Source organism: Nyctereutes procyonoides, unplaced genomic scaffold (genome assembly GCF_905146905.1).
Source record: "Nyctereutes procyonoides isolate TBG_1078 unplaced genomic scaffold, NYPRO_anot_genome, whole genome shotgun sequence".
In the NCBI taxonomy this organism is placed as follows: Eukaryota; Metazoa; Chordata; class Mammalia; order Carnivora; family Canidae; genus Nyctereutes; species Nyctereutes procyonoides.
In genome coordinates this window covers 7,243,844-7,268,519 of record NW_026575139.1, presented here as the reverse complement: position 1 = coordinate 7,268,519, position 24,676 = coordinate 7,243,844, and the positions used below count along the sequence as shown (strand labels likewise).

The window sequence follows — 24,676 nt, the reverse complement described above, 5'->3', positions numbered from 1 at the left end:
TGTCTTTCATACATATTTAGGAGTTCAGTATATTTCAGCCTAATAAATGCTATACTATCTGGCAAAATGAAGTTAAATGAGAAAAAGGTGCTTCAAGAAAAGAATGGATTTCTCCATGCAATACTACAATTAGAAATAGTAAATGCAAAGCAAACTATGCTTTATTTATTGCTCCAGGAAACTGTTAAGGCATCAGGATTATCAAACTTCATCAATCGAGTTTTTCTGGGATCCCTGGGTGGTGCAGCGGTTTGGCGCCTGCCTTTGGCCCAGGGCGCGATCCTGGAGACCCAGGATCGAATCTCACGTTGGGCTCCTGGTGCATGGAGCCTGCTTCTCCCTCTGCCTATGTCTTTGCCTCTCTCTCTCTCTCTCTCTCTCTCTCTGTGACTATCATAAATAAATAAATTAAAAAATTAAAAAAATCCAGTTTTTCTAAAAGATTTTATTTATTTTTTTTTATGAGAGAGAGAGAGGCAGAGACATAGGCAGAGGGAGAAGCAGGCTCCCTGCAGGGAGCCGGATGCGTCACTCTATCCCAGAACCCTGGGATCATGACCTGAGCCGAAGGCAGCCACTCAACTGCTGAGCCACCCAGGTGTCCGAGAAATCCATTTTTAAAGTCTTGTTTATTTCTCTTTACAATGATGTGTTTTGAGTAGCATAAACTGATTTTTAAAAATTTAATAATCAAAACGCTAATTATTTTAAATTGAACATTTATTTTGTGTCCCTTGGTGCCAGGGACTAATTTTAGGGTGTTATTTTTGCCTCCTTGCTACCACTTAGTTTAATGGTGAATGGTAAAATTAGATGATTTTGACCTTTTGTGTAACATCATTTATTTAAAATAATTTAACAAGTTGAAATAAACCTTTATAAAGTGCAAAGTGAAAATATCTTAGTTCTTTTTGGTGTGCTTTTATGTATCTATAGCCAAAATTTTTTTTCAAATATATAAAATTACGTATCAGGAAAGATGTTATAGACACTTCAGCATAGAGATTAGATGCCTCGGTTCTTAATCTGGCCCAGTGAATTTAGGCAAGCCGTTGTTTCTCTACTTTCTTCATCTTTAACATGGAGACAGTTAATAGTAGAGTTGTTAGGAACAATTGGGAATATTGTAAAGTACTTGACATGTTGTCTGGAATATGTTGAGGTTTCAGTGAATACTATTATCATAATTATATTCAGCTGATAATGTTTGTAGGCATCTTTCCATGCTACTCACATATAATAATCACCTCATTCTTTTTATATGGCATGGTATTATGTTGTTAGAATGTACTGTAATTAACCAGTCCTCTATTATATTAGTGGATATTTAGGTGGTTTCCAGTTAGTATATTGTATACAGTGCTCCAGTGAACAACCTTGGGCATCTTTTTGTGTTATTCCTATGAGAACGGTCAAATTCCACAACCTCTGGAGTCACAGAGGTACTTACTCCACCCCCTCAAAGAGGATAATTCTGAGATAATAGGCACTACTTATTTCAAGTTTATTATTGGATTTTGGGCCTGTATTTGACCTGTCTTATCATCTATTGTACCCCTATCCCACAGCGGCTGGAAATTTGGATTTTTGTGTTACAGTTCGTATATTGGAACTGTATTGTGAATTAAAAAGAACATGTTTCCCCAACTTCAGGTCCTTTGGTTTGAGTCTTGTGTCCTAGTATTTCTGTCAGATAGATTTTTTTTTTTAAGGTTTTATTTATTTATTCATGAGAGAGACAGAGAGAGAGAGAAGGGGCAGAGACACAGGCAGATGGAGAAGCAGGCTCCATGCAGGGAGCCTGACATGGGACTGTCTCCAGGATCACGCCCTGGACTGAAGGTGGTCTAAACCGCTGAGCCACCCAGGCTGCCCTGTAAGATAGATTACTAGAGGTGAAGTTGCTCTACATAAACTTTTAAAGTTGATACATGCATTTTTAATTTTAATGAATATTGTCAGATTGCTTTTATGTTCATTTCCATTGTGCTGGATAAGAGTGCTCATTTTCTTACACTATTACCAATATTATATGTTTATATCTTTCATTTTAAATAGATGTATATCAACTTTGTTTTTCTGTAATCTGACAGAAAAATAGTTGTCCTCGTTTCCTTGCCTGATGTGCAGTGAAACTTTTTTTAGTTGATTTAAGAACTCTATGCATTGAGACTATTTGTCTTTTGGGATAGATTGCATGTATTTTTTCTTGCTTATCGTTTGTTTTAATTTTGCTTATATTTTTGTTATAAAGCTAAAATATTTTTATGTAGGTAAATCTTGTGTATGGCTTTTGAGTTTTGTGTGTCTTGCTTAAATATGGTTCTAAAAATAGTGTTAATTTTTTAATATTTTGAAATATTTCTAGTTCTTTAATATTATGGCATCTAGAATCTAGATTTTAAAATGGATAACCAAAACCATTTGAGTGTTCTTATTTTCCTCAGTGACTTGAAATGGTTATTAGCATAATGTATCCAGAGATTGAACATACTTTGTATATATAGCCACTAAACTACAGTTAACAAATCCTAGGAACTTATATTAATTAGCGCTATCATTACTGTACCAGAGTGGTTCTTGACATTTCAAGTATACCTATTAAGTTAGATGCTTAAACTTTTGAAGTAAATATATAGCTGAAATAAGCAACCTACAGTCATGCACTAATTTCACAAAAATGTACTATTCTAAGTACCTAAATGTTTATCCTAAGTGAGTTGTGTTACCCTACAGCCTAGCATCGGGAAAGGACTTTTCCTTTGAGTATTGTGCTTGGAAACTACTCTTTAGTGTTAATAGATGTGCTATAGTTTTTGAATTCCTGGTTTGCCATCCAGTGTAAAGAAGAGATTTAGTAAAGTCTAATATAAGTCCCTAGAGGTACAACTTCTGGATAATACTATAACTAGTGACAGAAGTGAAACCAGAGTGATATATAACTAGTAGCTGTGAAATCAAGTCTGCATTCTTTCTATTTTATCAGATGGCTTCTGAGTTAAGAGCAAACTTAAGAAAAAAAGAATTTTGAATTCCAATACCAGAAATCATGGAAGTTTTTAAGGAAGCTGTTTTAGGAAGATATGCTTGGTAGGAGTGTGGATGGTGGACTGGCATGGCAAGGGAGAAAGAAGAATGGGAACAAGGTGCCAAGAGTCAAAGCTAGTGTAGTCGGAATGGAATTGTTACAGAGTGTTAAAACTTAAAAAAAGAAAGAAAGAAAGGGAAAAATGGGCACGTGTCCTGTGTAAGCTTTGCTTTGATGAAATTATTTTATTTATTTGAGAGAATGTGAGAGCAGGAGCAGAGGGGAGGGGCAGAGGGTGATAGAGAAGCAGACTGGGCTCAATCTCAGGACTCCGAGGTCATGACCTGAGCCCAAGGCAGATGCTTAACTGACTGAGCTAGCCAGACACCCCTGACGAGAAAGTGTTTTAAATATTGCAAAGAAAATATCCGGGCAGCCTTGGTGGCCCAGCTGGTTTAGCGCCACCTTCAGCTCAGGGCGTGATCCTGGAGACCTGGGATGGAGTCCCACGTTGGGCTCCCTGCATGGAGCCTGCTTCTCCGAGAACTCTGCCTGTGTCTCTGCCTCTCTCTCTGCCTCTCATGAATAAATAAATAAAACCTTAAAAAAAAAAAATCCCATTTTCTAAGGCAGAGAAAAATTCTGCAAATACTTAACACTGTTCCCACCTGCCCCCGCCCTAGGCACCACTCTCCTGCTCACCAAAACAAGTGGAATGGGGAAGTAATGTTTTGCCCTCTCTTTTGATTTTGAGAGGGAGCAAAGTACATATATGTACTATAAGTGTAGGTATGTATTTATATCTCACTCTGATCCAGAAAGGATTAAGACAGAATGCTTTAGTCACATGTTAAAACCCAGCAAAATGTTTTGCATTAAAGGTTGAGTGAAAAGGAAAAATAAGGATAGAAATACAAACCAGCAAGAAATTAGGGTACAAGTTCTTACAGACAGTGATACTTGTATTGTTGTAGAGAACTTGTTGGATGGCCCGTTTTTCACTCTGAGAATTCAGAGTATCCTAAAAGTAAAGATAAATCCTATTCATGAGATGAAAGTAAGCTGCTCAGAAAAAGCACAAGTGTTCTTCATAGTAAAAACCTGAAAGACATTTTAATGAATCACAAATACTGTATGTAGTTCTGTATCTAGTCTGGTTTTTGTTTCATGTAATTGTAGAGTTTTATTTTAAATATGGACTAATGTCTGAAGAAAACTAAATGCTGGTAAAAATGTCTCTAGAAATGATCTCTAATGTGTTTGAGAATGGGAGGAATAACTTTGCATTGTTAGGATTGATGGCTGTCTGGTGTGTATTGTTCCAGGAGAAGGTCTGTAAAGCAGAATCCTTTAAATTACCCACTATTGGAGTATGTATTTTTGTTTTGTTAGAAACAAATCAGCAAATAAAAGATCTTTAAGTTGTTTTATCACTCTACTTGATTTCTAATATTAGAATTGAATGGAAAACTTGACTTTCTCCATTTGAAGTACAGTCATGGTTACTGTTTCTACTTGGGACATTTTGGATATTCAGAGCATATGGCAGCCTGGAATTTCTAGTCCAGCTTCTTAAGATTAAGCCATTTTTTATTGGCTTTTTATTTTGTAATTTTCAGAACATGTATTTCTTTTTTTTTTCCCTTTAATTTGATTTTGATATATTTTTATTCTCTTAGATGTATTCTTGAATCCGTGTATGTTTTTTTAATTTTTTTAAATTTTTTAAAGATCTTATTTATTTACTCTTGAGAGACAGAGAGAGAGAGAGAGAGAGAGAGGCAGAAACGCAGGCAGAGAGAGAAGCAGGCTCCATGCAGGGAGCCTGACGTGGGACTTGATTCCAGGTCTCCAGGATCGCACCCTGGACTGAAGGCTGCGCTAAACCGCTGAGCCACCCGGGCTGCCCCTGAATCGGTATATATTCTATATGTGTACGTGAATTAGATATATGTGTGTAGATACATGCTATATATGTTCTTTCCTGAATTAGATGGGACAAATAAATGGATTTTAATTTAGATTATGTGACTATATTTTGAATAAAGTAAATAGAAAGCTATAATTTGCATCTGATTTGTTTCCCTATCAAAATGTTAGTGTGGAAACTCATAAAAATCAACATTTTTCAAATTAGGGTGAACAGATTTGATGTGAATTTAGAAACATTAGTTTGTATCCTAATATTCCGGTGTTATTTTTGAAGTAGACAGGGCCTTTCCAAACATTGTTTTTTGTGTGACAATGAAAAACTTGAATATTTGAGAAAGAAGAAAATGGGGAAGATAAGTAAGTGAGCCTTAACTTCACAGAGAGTGGGTATTCATATTTTGTTGATGACCCAACTCAACTGGTAATGGATTTCCCCATCAGAAGAGGAACGAATGCAGAGAAACATACTATTTGCTTAAAACAAAACAAAACAAACAATCCAGTTGAGGTTTATTACCTGAAGTTACGAAAATGTGAATTCATTTCACACTGGACTTGAAATCTCTCCTTGTTTGAACGAAGTCTGACTAGAGTGAGCTTGCACTTGTTTTCATTTCTGGCTTTACTCAATGTTAAAATAATTTATTAAAGTATTCGTAATCCTGTGTGATAGTCACGAAGGGTTCTAGTTTACTTGGAGAAACCCCTATGAAGCAATGAAAAATAAGAGAGAAAAATCACTTTGGGATATGTAGTAAGTGTACTCTTCCGTTTAGTACCTAATTTATCTGAAATTAGAGTATGAAGGAGAATTCTCAAATGGTTAGGCAGTTTTGAGGGCTACATTTCTGAGGTCAGTTTTATGGAACCTGACGATAACTATGTGTTTATTGACAAAAATCTGAACTTAGCCAAGACATGAATGCCTTTACACTTAGGTTAATTTGTATATTTTAATCACGGGAGATGCTACATGAATTTGTAAAATAGGACATTAATGTAAGATATATGTGGTCTGAGGCAGTGATTGGTGGTCATGTGGATCCCCAGCTCTGTGAATTAACATAGCATTTATATAGCTTTGCAGTTCAGGTTATAGGAGTAGGAGAAAGGATCTGACATGAATTAATTGCTGAACAGATAATATATCTGACTTATATTTATTTAATAAATGTTATTATAAACCTGGATTAAAATTGAGACTGTGCATAACTAGATCAGGAAACATTGACTAGATAATAAATGGACCAATGGCTAATTTAGAAACAAGCAGTATAGGCTTCCTAGCATTCTTAGTTCTGTGTTGATATCAGAAGACAAAATATAGAACACTGTCCAGCAGTTAACAGTACAAACCAGAACCCAGTTGATAGTTATTAAATACATAATGGGACTTCCTGCGTAGGATTCTTGGATTTGGCACATTATTGCTTAAGTTGATTATTACACTTCATTTTTTCCCTTTTCAGTGTAAAAAAAAAATACATACTTAGAACTTGGAAAGAAAAATAGGGGTGTGTATGTATGTATATACATTCGATGTATGTAATTCAAAAAATAACTAGTCAATTTAATATCCTAAAGCATTTCAAGCATGCCATGCCTTTTTAAGTCATTACAGATCTAAAATACTGATTGTAAAAATCCAGATTTTCTCTTAAAATGGGAAAAAAAACACTATTAGAGCACAAATCTCTCCAGAAATGTGTATTAAGCTTAGTATGAATATAGTGCCCCCCCATTCTGCAATTGATCTTTGTTATTTTCCCTTGTTATTTTACAAATTTTATTCACTATGAGTCAGGTTACTAAATTCTATTTGTGGAGAGTCTCTTGTATTGGTTAAATAGTGTTTTTGTAGTGTGTTTATCATTGCTTTAGAAATAACAGTATAACAGATTTTGGCTCCTTTTCAAGAACTAAAGTTTTTCAGAAGTTCACTATGTTCTAGATTGTGTTTTCTCTACCAGTATATTTGATCTGGATTCTTACAGCTAATTTAGATATTTAGGTCATGACAAAATTAAAATACTTGGAAGAGAAATGGAGCTTTCTTTTTGGTCACTTGCCTTTAGTTGGTTAATTTTTGTTGTAAGATGCCTTTTGAAAGCAGTCATTTTAGGTATGTCAGGAAACCAACTGTGTAGAAATGCATTTTATTTACTAAAGCCGTTTTTCTAGTCAAACAGCTTGTTTCAGATTGTGGAAATCCTTTGGCAGTAATTTTATCTAATTTTGTTTGTAGTCCAGTTACAACGCAGGGATCACAACAAACTCAGCCGCCCCAGAAGCACTATGGCATTACCTCTCCTATCAGCTTAGCAGCCCCCAAGGAGACTGACTGCCTGCTTACACAAAAACTAATTGAGACTCTGAAGCCCTTTGGGGTTTTTGAAGAGGAAGAGGAACTGCAGCGCAGGTGAATACACAGATACATATTTTTCTTTTAATTTATAATTTTTTATCAGTGTAATAAACTAATTTTGAGGCATTGTCTACTCAGAATTATTCTCTGAAATCGTTTTTCAGACAAGAATGATGCTTAGAAAAAAACCTTTTTTTCTACATAGAATTTTATTCCCAAAAAAGGGGTTTTGATGCTTTTTTTTTTGCTTATTAAAGTGCAGAATTGTCAAAAGGGGAATGCTTACTCAGCCAAAGGAATGCCTTACCGAGTGTAACAGTGCCTACATACAGTTAACTACTATGTGCTTACTTTCTGATAACTTAAAAACTGGTTAAAATTTAGGGAGCAACCTATTGAGAACTGATACTCGTTTTTAATTAGTAATGAAACCATTTGATACTTGATTGATATTTGCTCTATCAACAGGATTTTAATTTTGGGAAAATTAAATAACCTGGTAAAAGAGTGGATACGAGAAATCAGTGAAAGCAAGGTAAGGTGACTTATTTGTATATGAAATAATTTGCCAACTGAATACCAGCAATCTTAAGTAAGCTCTTCCTTTTTGAGTGGATTTAGAGTCTTGAACGCAAAGTCCGTTGTTGACTATTGATAACAGGACTTCTATTTTGAATGAGTGTGGAACCTTATGTGGGGCTGGATCCTGGGACCCCGAGATCATGACTTGAGCTGAGATCAAGAGTTGGCCACTCAGCTGACTGTGCCACCCAGGAGCCCCACGAATGAAATGTTAAAAAGGAAGTTTTCTTTGAGATGAGCAGCAGATGTCCAGATTGAAGTATTTGGTACTCATTTTTATCGAATCTAGTGTTTCCTTAACCTTCTGTAGGAAATACAACTTCATTTTAATGGCATTTTTAAAATGTTTAAAACAATAGTCAAGTAGACAAAGCCAGAACTTAGATTTATTGAATATGAAACGTGAATACTGCCTCATCAGTGGTCTTGTTTCGGGTACTTAGTAAGTTTCTTTAACCAGTAATTCTTGATACAATTCTTCCTGCTGGTTTTACTGAGCATAAGAATTTGTGTTTGGATGAATGAAATTAATGCTCATTCCTGTTTACATTTATTGGTGTCCTTTTCTTTATAGCGTAACTGCAAGTAGTAAGTTGGTTAGGGAAGGGAATGACATTAGGCTTCATAAGTTTTGATCCTTTGTGTCTGCATTTTGTAGAGAATTTCTTCCTCAGCTACTTAGTTTTGAGACTTCATATAGGATTTCTTGATGTTGACACTGTTGATATTTTGGGATCAGAGAAGTCTTTTTTTAGGGTGCTATGCTGTGTATTATTGTAAGATGTTAAGCAAAACACAACCCTGGCCCCTTTTTCCTAGATAGGACTCTCTCTGCCCCCTGTGTCTTCAAATTATGACCAAAAATATCTCCAGACACTGCCCTTGGAGGAGTGGAATCATCCCTGGTTGAGAACCAATGATTTAATATACAGTTCCAATTAATTTTTACAGTATTTGGGGGAGAAGTTACCTAAAATTTGAATTTTACTTCAGTTGTCTCATTTGTTGTCTAACAGTCTGAGACTTAAAAAAAGATTTTTGCAATTTAAAATATTTTGTTATGACCTGAATTAAAGAATCTTAATTTATAGGTTACAGTTATTGAGATGGCTGTAAAACATACTAATCTCTAAAAGTGTCTAATACAACAGCCATTAATAACATGTGGCTAATTTCAGCTTAACTGAACTAAAATTAATATCAGTTCCTCAGCCAGCCTAGCTATGTTTCACTGTAATAGGTGTGTGTGTGTATTTTTATTTATTTACTCATTTATTTCATACTGTAGTGGCTATTATATTGGATAGTTTGTTAGAGCACGCTTATCCAAAAGACTGTTTTACTAGAGAAGTCTGTAGATCATTGTTTTCAGGTTGTTTCTTTTTAACTCCCGTTGTAGGCCTATTTCAGCAACATCTTATTGTCTTAATTTAAATAACCAGGCCAACTTTGTAAGTGAGGTTTTTAGATTTCTAAATGTAGGAAGACAAATGTTTTATATGTATATAGATATGGTCCTTTTTCTATAAGTGATGATTAAATAGGCCCTTAAAAAAACAAGGGGAGTCCCTGAATCATTACAATTTATTTTTAAGGTTTTGGGAGTATGAAGTAACACTTTGATTTATGTTACTTGGGGGAGGTGAGGAGGAGTGATTGGTATTTTGATACTGAATAAGACTTTACTGAGGAATTAGAAAGTGAAGAGAAACATTGACCAAGCACACATTAAAATTGTTTTTTGTTTGGACAGGTATCATCCTAATCACCAGTGGCATTAAGTACTCACCATAGTACTTTACAGTAGTACCAGGGTCAGGAAGATGATTTTTAAATGCTTTCCTTTCTCCTTTTTCTTGGTGTTTCTACTCTAAGACACTATCAGTAAGTTTTAGTTCTTTTGGAAGTCATCCCACCAAAACCTTTTGGAATCTAAACTATTATGTAGCAGTATTGGCCTTAAAGTCACTTTTGATATGGTAAAATTACATCTAATGTAGTATGGAATATTCAGTATAATCTTAATGTAATTTTTTAAGCAATCAGAATATGTTTTTGTTATATTTTAACATTCATGATATGTGCAGCATCTTGGTCACGAATAAAATCTGCTTGTAACATTGCTTGTATGGAACCACATGTTCTCCTGTACACTAGACCTCTTTTATAGCAGTTTCCAGGAATGTGGCAAAATTCTAAAATGGTATGGGTCACTAGAAATTGCTTGAATTTCAAAGTTGGTTGATATATGAAGACCTGGTATTTGGTAGAGCTTATGGAGTTTGTTTACCTTTCATAAGTTTGCACTGAATTCTTTTTTTATTATTATTATTATACAATGCTACTTGAAATAGTTTCTTTTGTGCTTCACTGACAAAATACCCATATTTTGTTTAAACAGAATCTTCCGCAATCTGTAATTGAAAATGTTGGAGGAAAAATTTTTACATTTGGATCTTACAGATTAGGAGTACATACAAAAGGTAAATACTGTTTTCATTATTTTGAAGGAATACTTTTTTTAGTTCCTAAAAATCGTAATGACACATTCATTTAAATTACTTGTGGTGTATCATACAGCTTAGGCTTGCATGAAAGGTAGAGTACTTCAAGGAGCTTAAAATTGGTTAAGAAGATTAAAAAAAAAATGCCTTCTAAACCTCACTGTCTAATACGGTATCAAGTAAATTAAACATCAGTTCTGTACAGCATAGGAAATATAGTCCATAGTATTGTAAGGATGTTATATAGTAAGAGGTGGTAACTACACTTAGAGTGGTGAGCAGAGCATAATGTATAGACTTGTGGAATCACTGTGTTGTACACCTGAGGCTCATATAACATTGTATGTTAGCTATACTTGAATTTAAGTAGTAAATTCAGTTCCTCAATAGAAGTAGATACGTCTTCAGTGTCGATCAGTAATGTTAGCTAATGGCTACTGTGCTGCAGAGTGCAGAGAGAGAACTTTTTTCTCCATTGGAGAGTTCTTTTGGACAGGGCTACTTTCTGTATCATTTCCTCTCCCTGAAGAATATCAAGTCAGGAAATTAGAAAAAGTGAATGAAAGCTTTTTCTAAAGACCTGTGGATCTTCTTTTCCCCATCCTTGTTTTTTTTTTTTTTTTTTTTTTTTTTAATAGTTGTAAAATATAGTTGAGCAAAAACCAAACCACGACAGTGTCCGCAGCTATTGGTGATCACTGTCTATATTTTCTGGCTTACACTTGTACTGTTTTATGCAAATACATGGTGAAAATGTTATCATGGCAGAGAACATTTACTGGATTCTTTCTGGGCACTGAGCTTATAAGAAGCTTTTGGTCTTCATTATCTTATTTATTACTCAGTTCTCTTATTCTAATGTAACAAAAAGATGTGTGAGACTTAAGAGAGGCAGTAGGCTTAAACAGTTTCTCCCAGCCATCTCTTGGCAGAACTAGGATTCTTCAACCATAAACCACCAGCTTCTATGTTAAAAGGCTCTGCCAGGATAGTGTTCTCTTTTTTCTGGCATCCTTCCTTCTCCCCATGTCCCACTGCTCTGTGCCAGCTGCAGTTAGTGCATTTATTCTTGATGTATCCTGTGCACTCTATGCCTTTCTCCCTTTCACGTACATGCTAAATATACAGCCTTCAGAGTAGTGCCTTAGCTCTTGGGTCTTCTAGGGAAACGACTGTGTTGACCTGATTCCACATTGATTCTTTTATGATCCCAGTTATTGATTTAAGTCATCTTTGTCATGTTCCCCCTAGGTACTCAGTGCTGGCCTCCTTTTAAGCACTAAATTAGTAACAAATATCTTACCATGGTCTGCCTCTTTGGATTTTTGCCAGTAATCCTTTTTTGGAGTTTATTCTGTAGGTCCCACTTAGGGGCCAGATAGAGGCCTGTGAGCACTACTTACATAATGTGTGGAAGAAAACTGTTTTTGTTTGGTTGATTTGGTTTGCTGATGAACATGGTTATAACCAATGACATCAAGATGTTGGGTGTATTCTTGAATAGTTCCCTCACTTTAACATAAAAGTCTCATCTGAGTCCCCTTTCTTTGACTCCCAGGTCACCTGGGCCACTACGAATACAGGATGCTGCAGGAAAAAAGATAGCCTAACAATTAGGATCATGTTTTTCCTCTACTGACCAGTAATGTTTTTTAAGGGGAAGGGCACATTTTTAGAGGCTCACCAGCATAATGTTAACAGATTCTCAACATCAAGTACTGCCATAATGTGCAAAATAATTTTCTTGTAATAGTAATTAGTGGTTGATGGGCTTAATTTTTTTTAGGTGCCGATATTGATGCGTTGTGTGTTGCACCAAGACATGTTGATCGAAGTGACTTTTTCACCTCATTCTATGATAAGTTGAAATTACAGGAAGAAGTAAAAGATTTAAGAGTGCGTAAATGGGGTGAAAGGGGAGGAATTATGAAAATTAGTGAAATTCAGCAAATTTTATGCTATAGACATCATTTATTGAACTCTTGCAATTTACCAGATCCTTTCAAGTGCTTAACACATATGCTTGCATTTCACTCTTTACAAGCCTGAAATAAATTCATCTCACAGAGTTAGGAAATTAGGCAAACAAAATAAATATTAAGCAATGTGGCCACAATCACATCTGAGTGGCTGAAATCAAGGATTTGAACCTAGATTTGTCTGATTTAAGAGCCTAGAGTCTTACAGCTAGCTGCTGAGAACCTAGTCTATGTCAGGCATTATGCTAAATTACGTTTAAACAATTTCAAAAGTCTCATTCACTTTGAAGTACTAAAACTAGTATAGGTCTAATCTATAGTTTCAGAGACACTGAACTTACTTAATTTTCTTACAGGCTGTTGAAGAGGCGTTTGTACCAGTTATCAAACTGTGTTTTGATGGGATAGAGGTAAGGTATAATTCAAATAGACAGTTCTTGGTATGTGTAATGTTGATTGATGTAGGTTAAAAAATGATTTTAATTGGTGAGTTGATGTGATAGAATTAAGTTTTTTTCAATAGAAGTGACTCCCTGTTCTTTGTAGAATATCAGTTCTAGTCTTTTAGTTTTACTTTTTCAGAGAGAGGGAGGGGGAAGGGAGAGGAGAGAGAGAATACTAAGCAGGCTCCACACTGGGCTTGGTCTCATGACCCCGAGATCATGACCTGGGCCAAAATGAAGAGTTGGATGTTTAACCACCTGAGCCACCCAGGTGCCCCACTTTTAGTGTTGGTTTTTTTTTTTTTTTTTCCTTTCCTTTTTTTTTTTTTTAAGAGATTTTATTTATTTTAGAGAGAGACATGCTGGGGGCAGGGGCAGAGGGAGAGAATCTCAGACTCCTCGCTGAGTGTGGAACCCAGTGTGAGGCTCAAGCCCATGAGCATGAGATCATGACGTGAGATCAAGAGTGAGGATCATCTGACTGAGCCACCCAGAAGCCCCTTAGTCTTTTTTCAAAGAGCCTCATGAAATTAAGAGCCAACAGATAGACCATGAAACATTAAGAAATGCTGCTACAAAATGGTTTATTTGGTAGGTTTTCCATTTACAAATTGATATACTTTTAGTCTTCTTAAGGCAATAACAACATATTTTTACAAATGGAACTTTGCCTTGACTTCATTTAAATTAAGTATTTAAGAAGTTGAGAGGAAACTGACCTGTTAGTGTGCTGAGGTATTTTCTGATAGGGGAGGATTTATGAGTTCGGATTCTTGAGGTGAATTTATTTCTGCTGTTCTCTACATTTATAGTGAAGGCAGTTGGAACAAAGCTGATAAGACAGTGAAGCAACTTTAGTTATTAACATATAACTTCTGTCATATATAATGGTGCTGGAAAGTCATTGATAGTGAAGATTATAAAATTTTGGAAACTGGGAGAATAATACGTCACTGCTAGGCAAAAAAGACCACTTCTATAATTGTTGCATAAGGATGCCCAGATCTGTCTTAAAAAGTTGAATATGAATAATTAACCTTAATTAAGTAGACACAAAATGCTAAATTTAGTAAAGGTTTGTCAAGTTCAGGTAAATTTTGCTGTCAATGTTTAAATAAATATAAAATTAAATATTTATATATGTAATAATCTGTAAGGTATCAATGTCCTGCTTTCCCTACAAGAACATTACCAAAGAAGAGGGGGTTGTTTTTTTGTGGAAGATCCACAAAAAAAAGAAAAAAAGGTGTGAACTTTTCAGGATGCAGATGAAAAGTCAGGTGTTTACTTGAAATATTTAATGTGTGTTCATTTTCTGTCCATACATTGTATGTAAAAATAACACTATCTTAGGGAATGTCTTTACCTTCGAACATTTTAAGCATTTTATATTAACTTGGAATGGCAATCTCTGTCGACTTGCTTTTTGAGTTGCCAGTTTTTGAAGGCACATAATCTTTATTTCTGTTTAAATTGGGGGAGCTACTGGACTTAGGAATCTGTTTCATTGGAACATTAATGCTATACCACAAGTTAATTACTTATAAAAGTGTACACCTATTATGTAGGTGCAGGTTTAAATGAGTTTTCACAATAAGCTCTTTTAAAATACTGCCTTCTAAAGTGATCTTCTGAGTAGAAGGCTTATTTCTGGTAGCATCCAAAGTTTGGGAACCATGAAATCCTGCCCTCGGGAATAATGACCAAATCCATGCTAAGTTTCTTCACACTGTCACCTTTCCTTGGGGGAAAAAAAAAGGAGGGGTGCCTGTGTGGTTCAGCTGGTTAAGCATCAGACTCTTGGTCAGGAGTTTGGGTCCTGCATTGGGCTCTGTAATGGGCGTGGAGCCCACTTAAAAAAAGTAGGGGGAGGTTTTTTGGTCAGTTGCATTCTATAAGCCTTCAGAATTTGTAGTGTTTATTTTTTGTTTTGTTTCTATTTAGTCAAAACTAAGTTGGGGAAACCTACTGTAATGTTATAGATATGTAAGTTCTTAAATATAAGGAGCCCCCTTTTTATGGGGAGGTATATTTGGGCTAAATATAAGAATGTTGGCCTTATAGTTGGGGCACCTTTAATATATAATCAATTCCAGTTTATATAGATGGAGGACTAAACAGTTAATTTTAAATAGTCTTGCAGTAGATGCATTAATAAATTTAGTATAGCCAGTAGATACATTAATAAACTTAGTAAATCAAACTTAGTAAGCATAATTAAAATGATAAGTATTCAAGTTCTCTTGAAGAGTTCCATGTTTTGACATCTGACTAAAATACCTATGATACAAATTAATGGACTTTGGAGTTCTGGAGGCATTGTCATGTTTGTAGTTGATGAGAAGATCCTGGCTTAAAAGAGTATTAAGTATTTTCTTTTTTAAAGAAATGCCTTAAAATAGTTTGATGGATATGGAATATTAACTTCTATTTTTGTTTTAGATTGATATTTTGTTTGCAAGATTAGCACTGCAGACGATTCCAGAAGACTTGGACTTACGAGACGATAGTCTGCTTAAGAATTTAGATATAAGATGCATAAGAAGTCTTAACGGTATGTTAAAAATAAAACCCACTTCCATTTGCATAGTTGCAGTTTTTGTCAAATATGAAATAGATTATGGAACCTTTTATAGCCATGCTGTTTACTAATAGTTAAATAAAATATGCTTTACTTAATAGACTGCAGAGGAGTATGTGGTAATTTATCTTACTAGTATCTTGCACTGTTACTTCTTTTGTTTCTGGGACATTTAAAGACATTTGTGCTTTATTAGGTTTCACTGCATTACCCTGTGGTCATGATATTCTTTGTAACCTTTTCAACTGTTGTGTTTAAAGGGGTTACTTTTGAACACCTTCATATTTACTTTGCTGTTGCCATGCTCTCAAAGAACAATTCTTGCAAACTTAAGTGGATTAAACCCTTGTCAATGTGCCTGGACTGGAAGAAGTCTTAATTACATGATGAGATGAGATTAGGCAGATTACAGATTCCTTGGTTTATAGTAATGCGTGTGATAGGAGATAAGAGTTTTATTTGCCTTTTTTTATTGAATTAATATTACTGTTTCTATGAAATAAGTTTTTGAGTTTGACATCAATCTTAGAAAATTGAAGAAAAACATTATTAAACTTTGATGATTTAATGTTCTGTTTTTTCACTCCCTGTTAATCAGGTTGCAGGGTAACCGATGAAATTTTACATCTAGTACCAAACATTGACAACTTCAGGTTAACTCTGAGAGCTATCAAACTGTGGGCCAAACGTGAGTTCAGAATTTGTTGGCTAGCTTATTAAAAATGTTTCAACTTTTGTTCAGCACTAACTCTTCTTTTTGCTTTTCCCTTATCAACAGGCCACAACATCTATTCCAATATATTAGGTTTCCTCGGTGGTGTTTCCTGGGCTATGCTAGTAGCAAGAACTTGCCAGCTTTATCCAAATGCAATAGCATCAACTCTTGTACATAAATTTTTCTTGGTATTTTCTAAATGGTATGTGTTTAGATTATATTAAAATAAAATTGATTGTAGACACTGAAGTTTAGTCTTATTTCTATGACATTTCTGCAGCTGGTTTCAGATTCAAATTTTAGTTCATGATGTAGCCATTTAGGTAGCCTTGGGGAGATCATGTGTGTAAAATGGTAAACCTGAATTCCTTTCCTTTCCCTTCCCTTTTCCCAGGATAGTAAGGCAGGTGCTTTTTTGTGCTTTTATCCTCTAAATAAACCCTGAATTTTAGCTGTCATTTCTGCTAAAATCCAGTGAATTGATACCAGTTTCAGGAAGTCGGATAAAATTTACATATATCACTTCTTTTACTCTTTGGATTCTTCTAAATCTATAGGTCATTAGTTTCTTGGAATTGTTTTTTTTTTTTTGCTTTCAGCTGCCCATTTATCCTTGGTAAAATATTAAAAATATACTTGTATGTATAAAAAACTTTTAAGAAGAACTACAGATGTGTAAAAAAAAAATAGCAAAGTGTCCTCCTTTTGAGATTAGTCATTAACCCAGAAGAGCTTTTTTTTTTTTTAAGCTTCCTCATTTCAGCATACTCATATTTGTCGATCATTTCCTTTAAGAAAAGTAAGATGAATTATTTCCAATTCATATTAGTTGCCTTGGTTAAAAGGTTAGGTTTTTTTGATTTTTAATTAAATTGATCTTCGAGATTTGTCTTCCCACTCTATACCTGCCAACCTTGTACCTTCTCCCTCTGCAAAAATAGTTCCTTTTTTAGTTTTTTAATACAAATTTAAGTTGTTGGAAATAATTTTATAATTTAGAACTGTGCCACATTTTTCAGTACACATTCTGTTATTTGCAGGATAGCACTTAATCATACATGATCAGTTTTGGTGAGATTGACTAAAGAATGTCAGAATTTCTGTAATGCTACACATACATAGCAAATAATATTTCTAAGAACTTAAGCTCTATACTAAGGATGGCAAATATTTTCCAGCTTTTGATCTCTTCCATAAAGGACTGAGGTAGCTACATCCTAGATTGCGTCTTGAAAACAATGTATTCACATCACAAAGTTTCATCACACATACTCATGTTAGGACCTTTAAGTCATGAGATAAAATTTTCCTAAATCAAATTCTGTAATTACTCCTATTCTGCTTAAATGAGTTAACTTTTTCACCCTCACTTGTCTTTGGAAATAGCTAGTATAAGGATAGGACTTTTGTTTTTTAAGAGAAATTTATCTTGTTGGAAGGTTGAGGTGAACACATCAGATGTCTTGGGATAGTACTTTTTTTTTTTTTTTTTTTACTTAAATAGTGCTTTATCAGTTCTTCAGAGGCAGAGAAGATGTTTGATTTACCAGCCTGAGAAAGCTACCAAATGGTTTAAGTTAATTTCATAGTTAGAGTCTTGAGTAGTCTTAACCTCAAAAGATAGGAATAAAAGATTTATGTATATCAAGAGGGCAAAATGAATGAAGAAGGATCACATTCACAAATGCTGTATGTTTAACAAAATACGTTTAGTTGGTAATATCCAATAGTCTTATCAAGTGCTACAATCTTTTTAAACAGGGAATGGCCAAATCCAGTGCTATTGAAACAGCCTGAAGAATGCAATCTTAATTTGCCTGTATGGGACCCAAGGGTTAGTGTATTATTTTTTCCCCTACAAATTCGCACTGTGCAATAACAAGTAAAAATCATCTGCATAATCTTCAGGGAGCCTTCCATCCTTTTATGTATGAGTAGACATGTCCGTATTACACTTTCTTTTAGATAACCTCAACTATAATTGTCCTCTGATGTGAGAAGCATAATTATGTACCCTGTAAACTCCATTTAATTGTACATAGTTTATAATATCAAGTTCACTAACATTTTAATTCTATATAGAACTACCTTGTAAGTCAAAGTTGTGTGGGCATTTGTGCTTAAAAAAAAAAAAATAAAAGGATACTCAAAATCCCTGTATTTTTTTATTTGATCTAAATATTCTGTTAAAATTGGGTTGTGGTAGGAAAACTGCTTAATGTTTACATGTGGCAGATAACTTCTAAGCAATATCACTCTGATTACTATGATGTAATTGTAAAAATTGGTTTGGATATTTCAGATTACAAAAACCTGGTTGGGATAAAAGAAGAGCTTCTGTTCTGCTTTTTGGGAAGTTACGATCTTTACTGCTTACTCAGTTTAAGTGTTAACAACATGCACTTTATTAATTGATAAAAGAAATATAGGTTCCAATAAGGCTTTTAGGTCTATAAAGGTCTATTTTTCTACATTAATTTGCTGTTTTATGACAACATCGAAAATAATGTCAGTTTTTAAGTCTGTTAATTACATCAAGCTATTTTCAAGTTTTCCAAACCTCAGGTATTTAATTTTGGAGGAATGTGAATTTACAGTTCCCTTCGTGGAAATATGTCACTAACCATTAGTATACAGATTAAGATTAAGTTATTCAGTCATTTCATTTTTTCCTAAAATGATAGCAACATGGATAATATAGCCTCAGCATGTGTCAAGAAGCTTATACTTCCAATAGGTTAATGGTACATTAAAAACCATGTTTCCATCTTGTTTAAAATTTGTTTTGCACAGAACACTATTTAGTATGACATTTCTGAAAAGTGTAATTGTGTGTGCATCCCCATTTCTGTTGAAAAAAGAAAAACTAAACATCAATAGATGCCCAACTAGAACCTTTTTTGCTTGACAGGCACACTATTTTCTAGTAAGCTTGCCAAAATAGTCTTGCCCAAATGCTCAAAGCAAATCTTTAGTTTAGACCAAATCTCTGATTCTATGAAGAATTCCTATAAAAACTGTCTCCTTACATGGTTTTTCTTTCTCAACTCCCAGCTATGAATGAACTAAAATTTAATCATTGGTTCAGTTTAACAAGGGGTAAAAAGTCCAAGTATCTGTTGCATATGTACTTGAAGAAACTGATTGGCTGTTGTTGTATGTAGGTAAACCCCAGTGATAGGTACCATCTTATGCCTATAATTACACCAGCATACCCACAACAGAACTCCACGTACAATGTGTCCGTTTCAACACGGATGGTCATGGTTGAGGAGTTTAAACAAGGTAAGTGTTTATCCTTATGCTCTCCTTTATACACGCAGGATCTACATACCTGTAGACCCATAGTTGGCTGTGCAGTTTAAAATGAAGAAAGCATTCACTCAAGTGGGTGTTGGGATTGATTGATTACAGTATATACTTGAGAACTGACTTGAAAAACTCATTTTATAGTTCCTTTGAGGCAAATTATTTTTGATTGTATACTGGAAAATTAATCAATTTAAAGCTATCCCCTTAGCTGGCTCTTGCTGGACTGCTTTAGTGCTATACGGTTGCCATGTTAAATTTTAAAATGCTACCAGTTTGTCTCCACTGGGTGACATGAGAGGTTCTTTTTGCAAGCTATATACTTGGAAAGAGCTTTGAGCAGGATTGGGGCCAAAGTGCCTATTATTTTGGAGGAACCGTTAAACTTTTGAATTCCAGTAGTACTCTTCTAATTTCATTGCCAAAAATGGTCTTTGAGGGAAGTAGCTGAAAGAGGAGTGTTTGATTGATAATAGTCAAGAAAACAGAATTAGCTGTACCACTACCAACTTCAAACTCAGAAGTGTAAAATTGTTTTCTGTAGTCTGAAGAGGCTCTTCATAGGAGAATGTTGCTTAGAAATATTAGGAAGCTTGTTTTTAGAAAGGCAAGAATCAGAGCTTATGGGAAATTTTTTTTCTTGGTTAACTATAGTGCTTCAGTTTTTGGAGAGAGTCATCCAGTGAGCATGGCATTTAGAGTAATGGTAATTTACCAGAAACCTGGCTCTCAAAAAATCCTCCAGCTTTTTGAAAAGTGTGTATGTATGTGAAAATCTCTGTGCTCCAAAGTCATGAAATTGCTATGTTAAAATTATGATTCTAGGATTATAGTGACTGCATGTGGTATGTTTAAGATCTTTAAAATTCTAGATTGTTAGACTGAAGCATGCCAACATTTTAATATGTTTTTAATTTAGGTCTTGCTATCACAGATGAAATTTTGCTGAGTAAGGCAGAGTGGTCCAAACTTTTTGAAGCTCCAAACTTCTTTCAAAAGTACAAGTATGTATTTTAAGGCATGTCAGACACGTTGCTCTCTTAAAGTAATGGTTTAATGGTAGCATATGTGACATCTCTTCTTGCTAGACTAACGGAGTTTTTAATTTTTCTTTAAACATCTTCCGTAGAATTTTCCTTCCTGTCACAGAGGGTGTACTGTTCTTAGTAGACCCTGTATTTTTTCTTTGTGAAGTGTAGCCTCTATAGTTTGCTTCCCCGGTATAACCAAACTATGTTTGTAGCAGTGTCAGTTCTGTGGGTGTCCTAAGTCATCACAAGAACTCTCAATCCGTATGCCTTGGCAAAGGAGTGAGCAGTTAAAATCTGTATGTAGTATTGTTCTCTCTTAGGAAACTAAGTATATTCAGCCAGTTCTGGAAACTTACCATTGAGATTCTATATATAACCATAGGCAGAGCTAATAAAATGTCAACATTTTATTCAACAGTCAGTGAAGTGTTTACAGTAGTTCTAGCACACTATTGGCCTACTGTTTTCCCTTAATGTTAATAAAGCCCCTTCAGATATTTCTACAAATAATTTTCTTGGAATCTAAGTGGGTGTAATATTTTTTATTAATGGTTTTAAAATAATGATTTAATACCTTAGTACAGGTTAAAGCCTGATTGTGTTGATCTTGATGAAAATTGTAAGTTATAATAAATCTTACTTTAAAAAAAAATGGACTTGCACTTTTATTTGCCCTGAGCTGAAAACCTGCCAAAGTCCCACTTAAATTTTTTTTTCTTTAATGCTTGAAATTTTCCTGACCATTTGATCTTGTGTTGGATTGTGTTTTGTAATAATCTAAGCAAGATTGCTTTATGCTATTTCCCCAATTAAAAACAAGACTGATGACCTTCATGATGTCTCTGTGTTTTGTTTCTGTATCTTTTGCATGAAAAAGCAATATGGAGCCAGCTTAATTGTTGTGTTCTGGGAGCACTGCGTTGTCAGTAAAAATTTAAATAGCATAACATTGAATGCTCTTGTTTATTACTTATTCCCCATAAGTTGTGCTTTTCCATTTGGCAGATAATTTTTTTATTGTTTTTTATTTTAACCAGTGTTGAGGAAGTACCTTTGGATATTTAAACTAATAAACATATATTAAGATATTTTTAAAAAATACTACGACATCAGAATACATAATTGCTTGTATGGAGTATAAGGAAGAAACTGGTTTTGTAGAAAAATAGCATCTTTTAATCCCTGAGAATCAAAGACTAAGCTAGTTTTTCTTTTTCCTGTCTCACTTCCTCATAGGACTAAGAGCTGGGTAGAATGAAGTCTTGAAAGTACTTAAGTGGCTTCCTTCACTTGAAGAAAGATTAATCCTTGAAATAGAAACCTTGATAGTGTCATCTATTCAAATAAATTTGCATTATTAGAACTTTGAAGGGTTTTTTTTCAAAGCTTGCTTAATCTTGTCTTTTAGAAGTTTTAAGCTATCTTTATGCCAAATAGTACCTAAAAGGTCTTCAGTGGACTGAGTAAAAGATGATAGATTATTCTCTTTACTGAATTCTCTTCAAACAAATCATTTTAGATGATCAAAAACAACTTCAGGCATGAATAGGGATGAGGAAGTAGCAACAAATAGCAGAGATTGTATAGGAAAAATTTTAAGTTTTAGCTGTGAGTCTTGAGAAAAACATTTGAAAACGTGATAGTAATGGGCTAGATTTATCTATACCAAATTTTATTTATATTTTTAACTTCTCCAAAAAATTTCCTCTTTATAATATCTAGTGCTTATTATTAATAGAATGTAGAGGTAGTCACAGATTTGAATTTTTCTTTTAGCATTTCATATGATATCCCCCAAATGGGCTGTACAACTGAATTGAAATTCTTAGTTTTCTCTTGAGTGAAAGTTGGTTAAGCCTTATTTGAAGTACATCCTGAAAGTAGTGTCATTTGTTATGTATTGGATTTTAAGTTGTAATATGCCCGCGTGTCATTCTTGGAAGGGAGAAATTTCATTTGTCTTAAAAAGCAGAAAAGTATCTTGAGAAGATCTCAGTGTTCTTGAGAAAAAGGCATTAACGGTGCTTTGTACAGTTTTTAATAACTAAAGATATTTTTCATGTTTTTCCTTTAAGGTAATTCGAGTTAACACGTAGCAATAAAATAAGTCATCATTGACCTAGGAAATGTGAATACTTGTTTCAGGTATTCCATTTTACTAGGAAAAAAGGAAGGAAAGGTAATAGTGGCAAGAGGCCCGCATGTTCTCTTATAATTTCAAGGAATAGGTGTGAAAGAATAATTTAGCCTTAAAATGTCTTAAAAACTTAAAATACCGAACTTGGTCCCAGGTTTTGCAAAGATGGAATTATAAGGAGTTTTCTCTAAGATAATTACATTTTTCCATTCACATATCTAAGCTATATTCTATCTACCCGGGAAAAATATTAATGTGATGAAATGGCCAGGAAACCTACTTACATATTTTTTGGGGGGATAAGCAGTTATTAGGTAATAAAAGCAACTAAATTGTTCTTAGGAATTTTTAAATAGGTTTTAATTCATTTGGGATACATTTTTATAGCAAAAGCTTTTTATTAGAAACTGAAAATCTTTTAAGTTTGGGGAAAAGTTAATGACTTACATTAACATTTCAAAGTGTCTCCTTAAGGCATTTGAGCATCTTAAGCAAATGGTGATGATAGTTGGAAATTGGGGATCACATTCTTTGGGACAGCTATACAAATACATGGAGTCTAAATTTAGAAGTACTTGGTGCCTCTCCTCTATGATAGGAATCTTAGGAATTGAATACAAGTTCTGGTTCTTAAAACTTAACAAACTCAGGTGGGATTTGGTTTCAGTTTCTTAGCTGGATGAGTCTTTGTTTTATAAATGGATTCCTAATGACAGGTTATTTCTGTTCAACTTACTTATTGCATTTTGTATCTGCTACTTCAAATTTGCTTAAATGTGGCTGAGTAAAGGACATAACTACAGAGTAGATTACCACGCCCCCCTAGTTCCCCTCATTTCAGTAAGAACCAAAGTTGGACTCTTTGAACTTCAAAACTTTAAACTGAATTGCCAACAAAATTATATTCAAATGGATTGTATGTTTTGCCTTTGTGAAGAGAGAATGTTGTGCATCATTTGTTGAAGACTCGAGTGGTGATTAAGAACATCCATTTTAATAGTGTGATAAAAGAGTAGTTTAGAGACGGATTGTTTTGTTCCTTTACTAGGTGAACACAGACAACTTTGCTTTTTTTGTTTTTTTGTGTACATGCCTGCTTTTTACAGTTTGTTGTCTCCTGTTGTAACTTGTTACACTTCTGTCAGAGAACTCTTCCTCCATCTTCCTTTCCTTCCCTCCCCCATCGGCTGCCCATTTCCAATCTCCCAGGGACTGGAAATTAGAATACTGAGCTTGTTAGGATTTGGATGCATTTAAGAGCATTTGAGGGCTCTGAGAGTGGGTTTATGTGTGTGTAAAATGCATGAGCTTTTAGTGCTTTTTTGTGACTTATTAATAACTTTTATTTATTTGAGCCATCTGTGTTTGTTCTGCATATTTGGTTCGATCCAAATAATGCTGAACAAATTTAAACTGGTGGTAAAGGAAGTATTGGTCTGTATGGATTTGAGCTGCATATTCACATATCTGTCTACATGTTTTCATATTTATACGTATTATCTCTGTTACCTTAAGTTGATAAGTACTTGAAGTTAAGCTCATTTGAGCTTCATTTATCCCGCTGCCAGTAAGTGGCATTGTCCTGTGTTACAGATGGTACATACAAGTCTCATACCTAGGTTACATAGCTATGAAGACTCATAACCATTTTTCAAATGCTTTATGAGCATAAGTAAGTAATCAAATGGAATATTTTAAGGAAGAATGGTTAAAAAATGCCTTAATTTGCCAAATTTTCATTGTCCCTTCCCTAAATGTCTTCTCTCTCTCTCTCTCTCTCTCTCTCTCTCTCTCTCTCTCTTGCCTAGGTCAGACATTTGGTTTTAGTCCAAAACCTCATTTATAAGATATGAAAGATAAGAGTTTCAGGCTTTTTAAAAAAGAGTAAACCAATATAAAAATTCTCATCATACTCTGGTTTTTCAGACTAGTGTCCGTGTTTAGGTGATCTCAGTTTGCCCTTTGTGAGGTAGTTTCTGGTGAGAAGTTTGGCTTGCAGCACCTCTAAAATGGGTTCTGTAGATGAGTATATTGGACTGAACTTCTTAAATATAAAATAACATGAATTAT

The 24,676-nt window shown here is 34.4% G+C and overlaps 1 protein-coding gene across 4 annotated transcripts in view; it reads left to right on the top strand.

Moving 5' to 3' along the window:
• Nucleotides 1-24,676, top strand: part of PAPOLA (poly(A) polymerase alpha) — a 57,907-nt gene that overhangs the window by 8,592 nt on the left and 24,639 nt on the right. For all 4 annotated transcript variants that reach the window (XM_055304389.1, XM_055304387.1, XM_055304388.1 and 1 more), the window contains exons 2-12: nucleotides 7,206-7,379; nucleotides 7,794-7,860; nucleotides 10,309-10,390; nucleotides 12,198-12,307; nucleotides 12,747-12,800; nucleotides 15,276-15,387; nucleotides 16,013-16,102; nucleotides 16,193-16,331; nucleotides 17,891-17,963; nucleotides 19,294-19,414; nucleotides 20,358-20,442. In XM_055304389.1, the coding sequence (XP_055160364.1) occupies nucleotides 7,206-7,379; nucleotides 7,794-7,860; nucleotides 10,309-10,390; nucleotides 12,198-12,307; nucleotides 12,747-12,800; nucleotides 15,276-15,387; nucleotides 16,013-16,102; nucleotides 16,193-16,331; nucleotides 17,891-17,963; nucleotides 19,294-19,414; nucleotides 20,358-20,442 (1,107 nt within the window). The remainder of the gene's footprint in view (nucleotides 1-7,205; nucleotides 7,380-7,793; nucleotides 7,861-10,308; nucleotides 10,391-12,197; nucleotides 12,308-12,746; nucleotides 12,801-15,275; nucleotides 15,388-16,012; nucleotides 16,103-16,192; nucleotides 16,332-17,890; nucleotides 17,964-19,293; nucleotides 19,415-20,357; nucleotides 20,443-24,676) is intronic.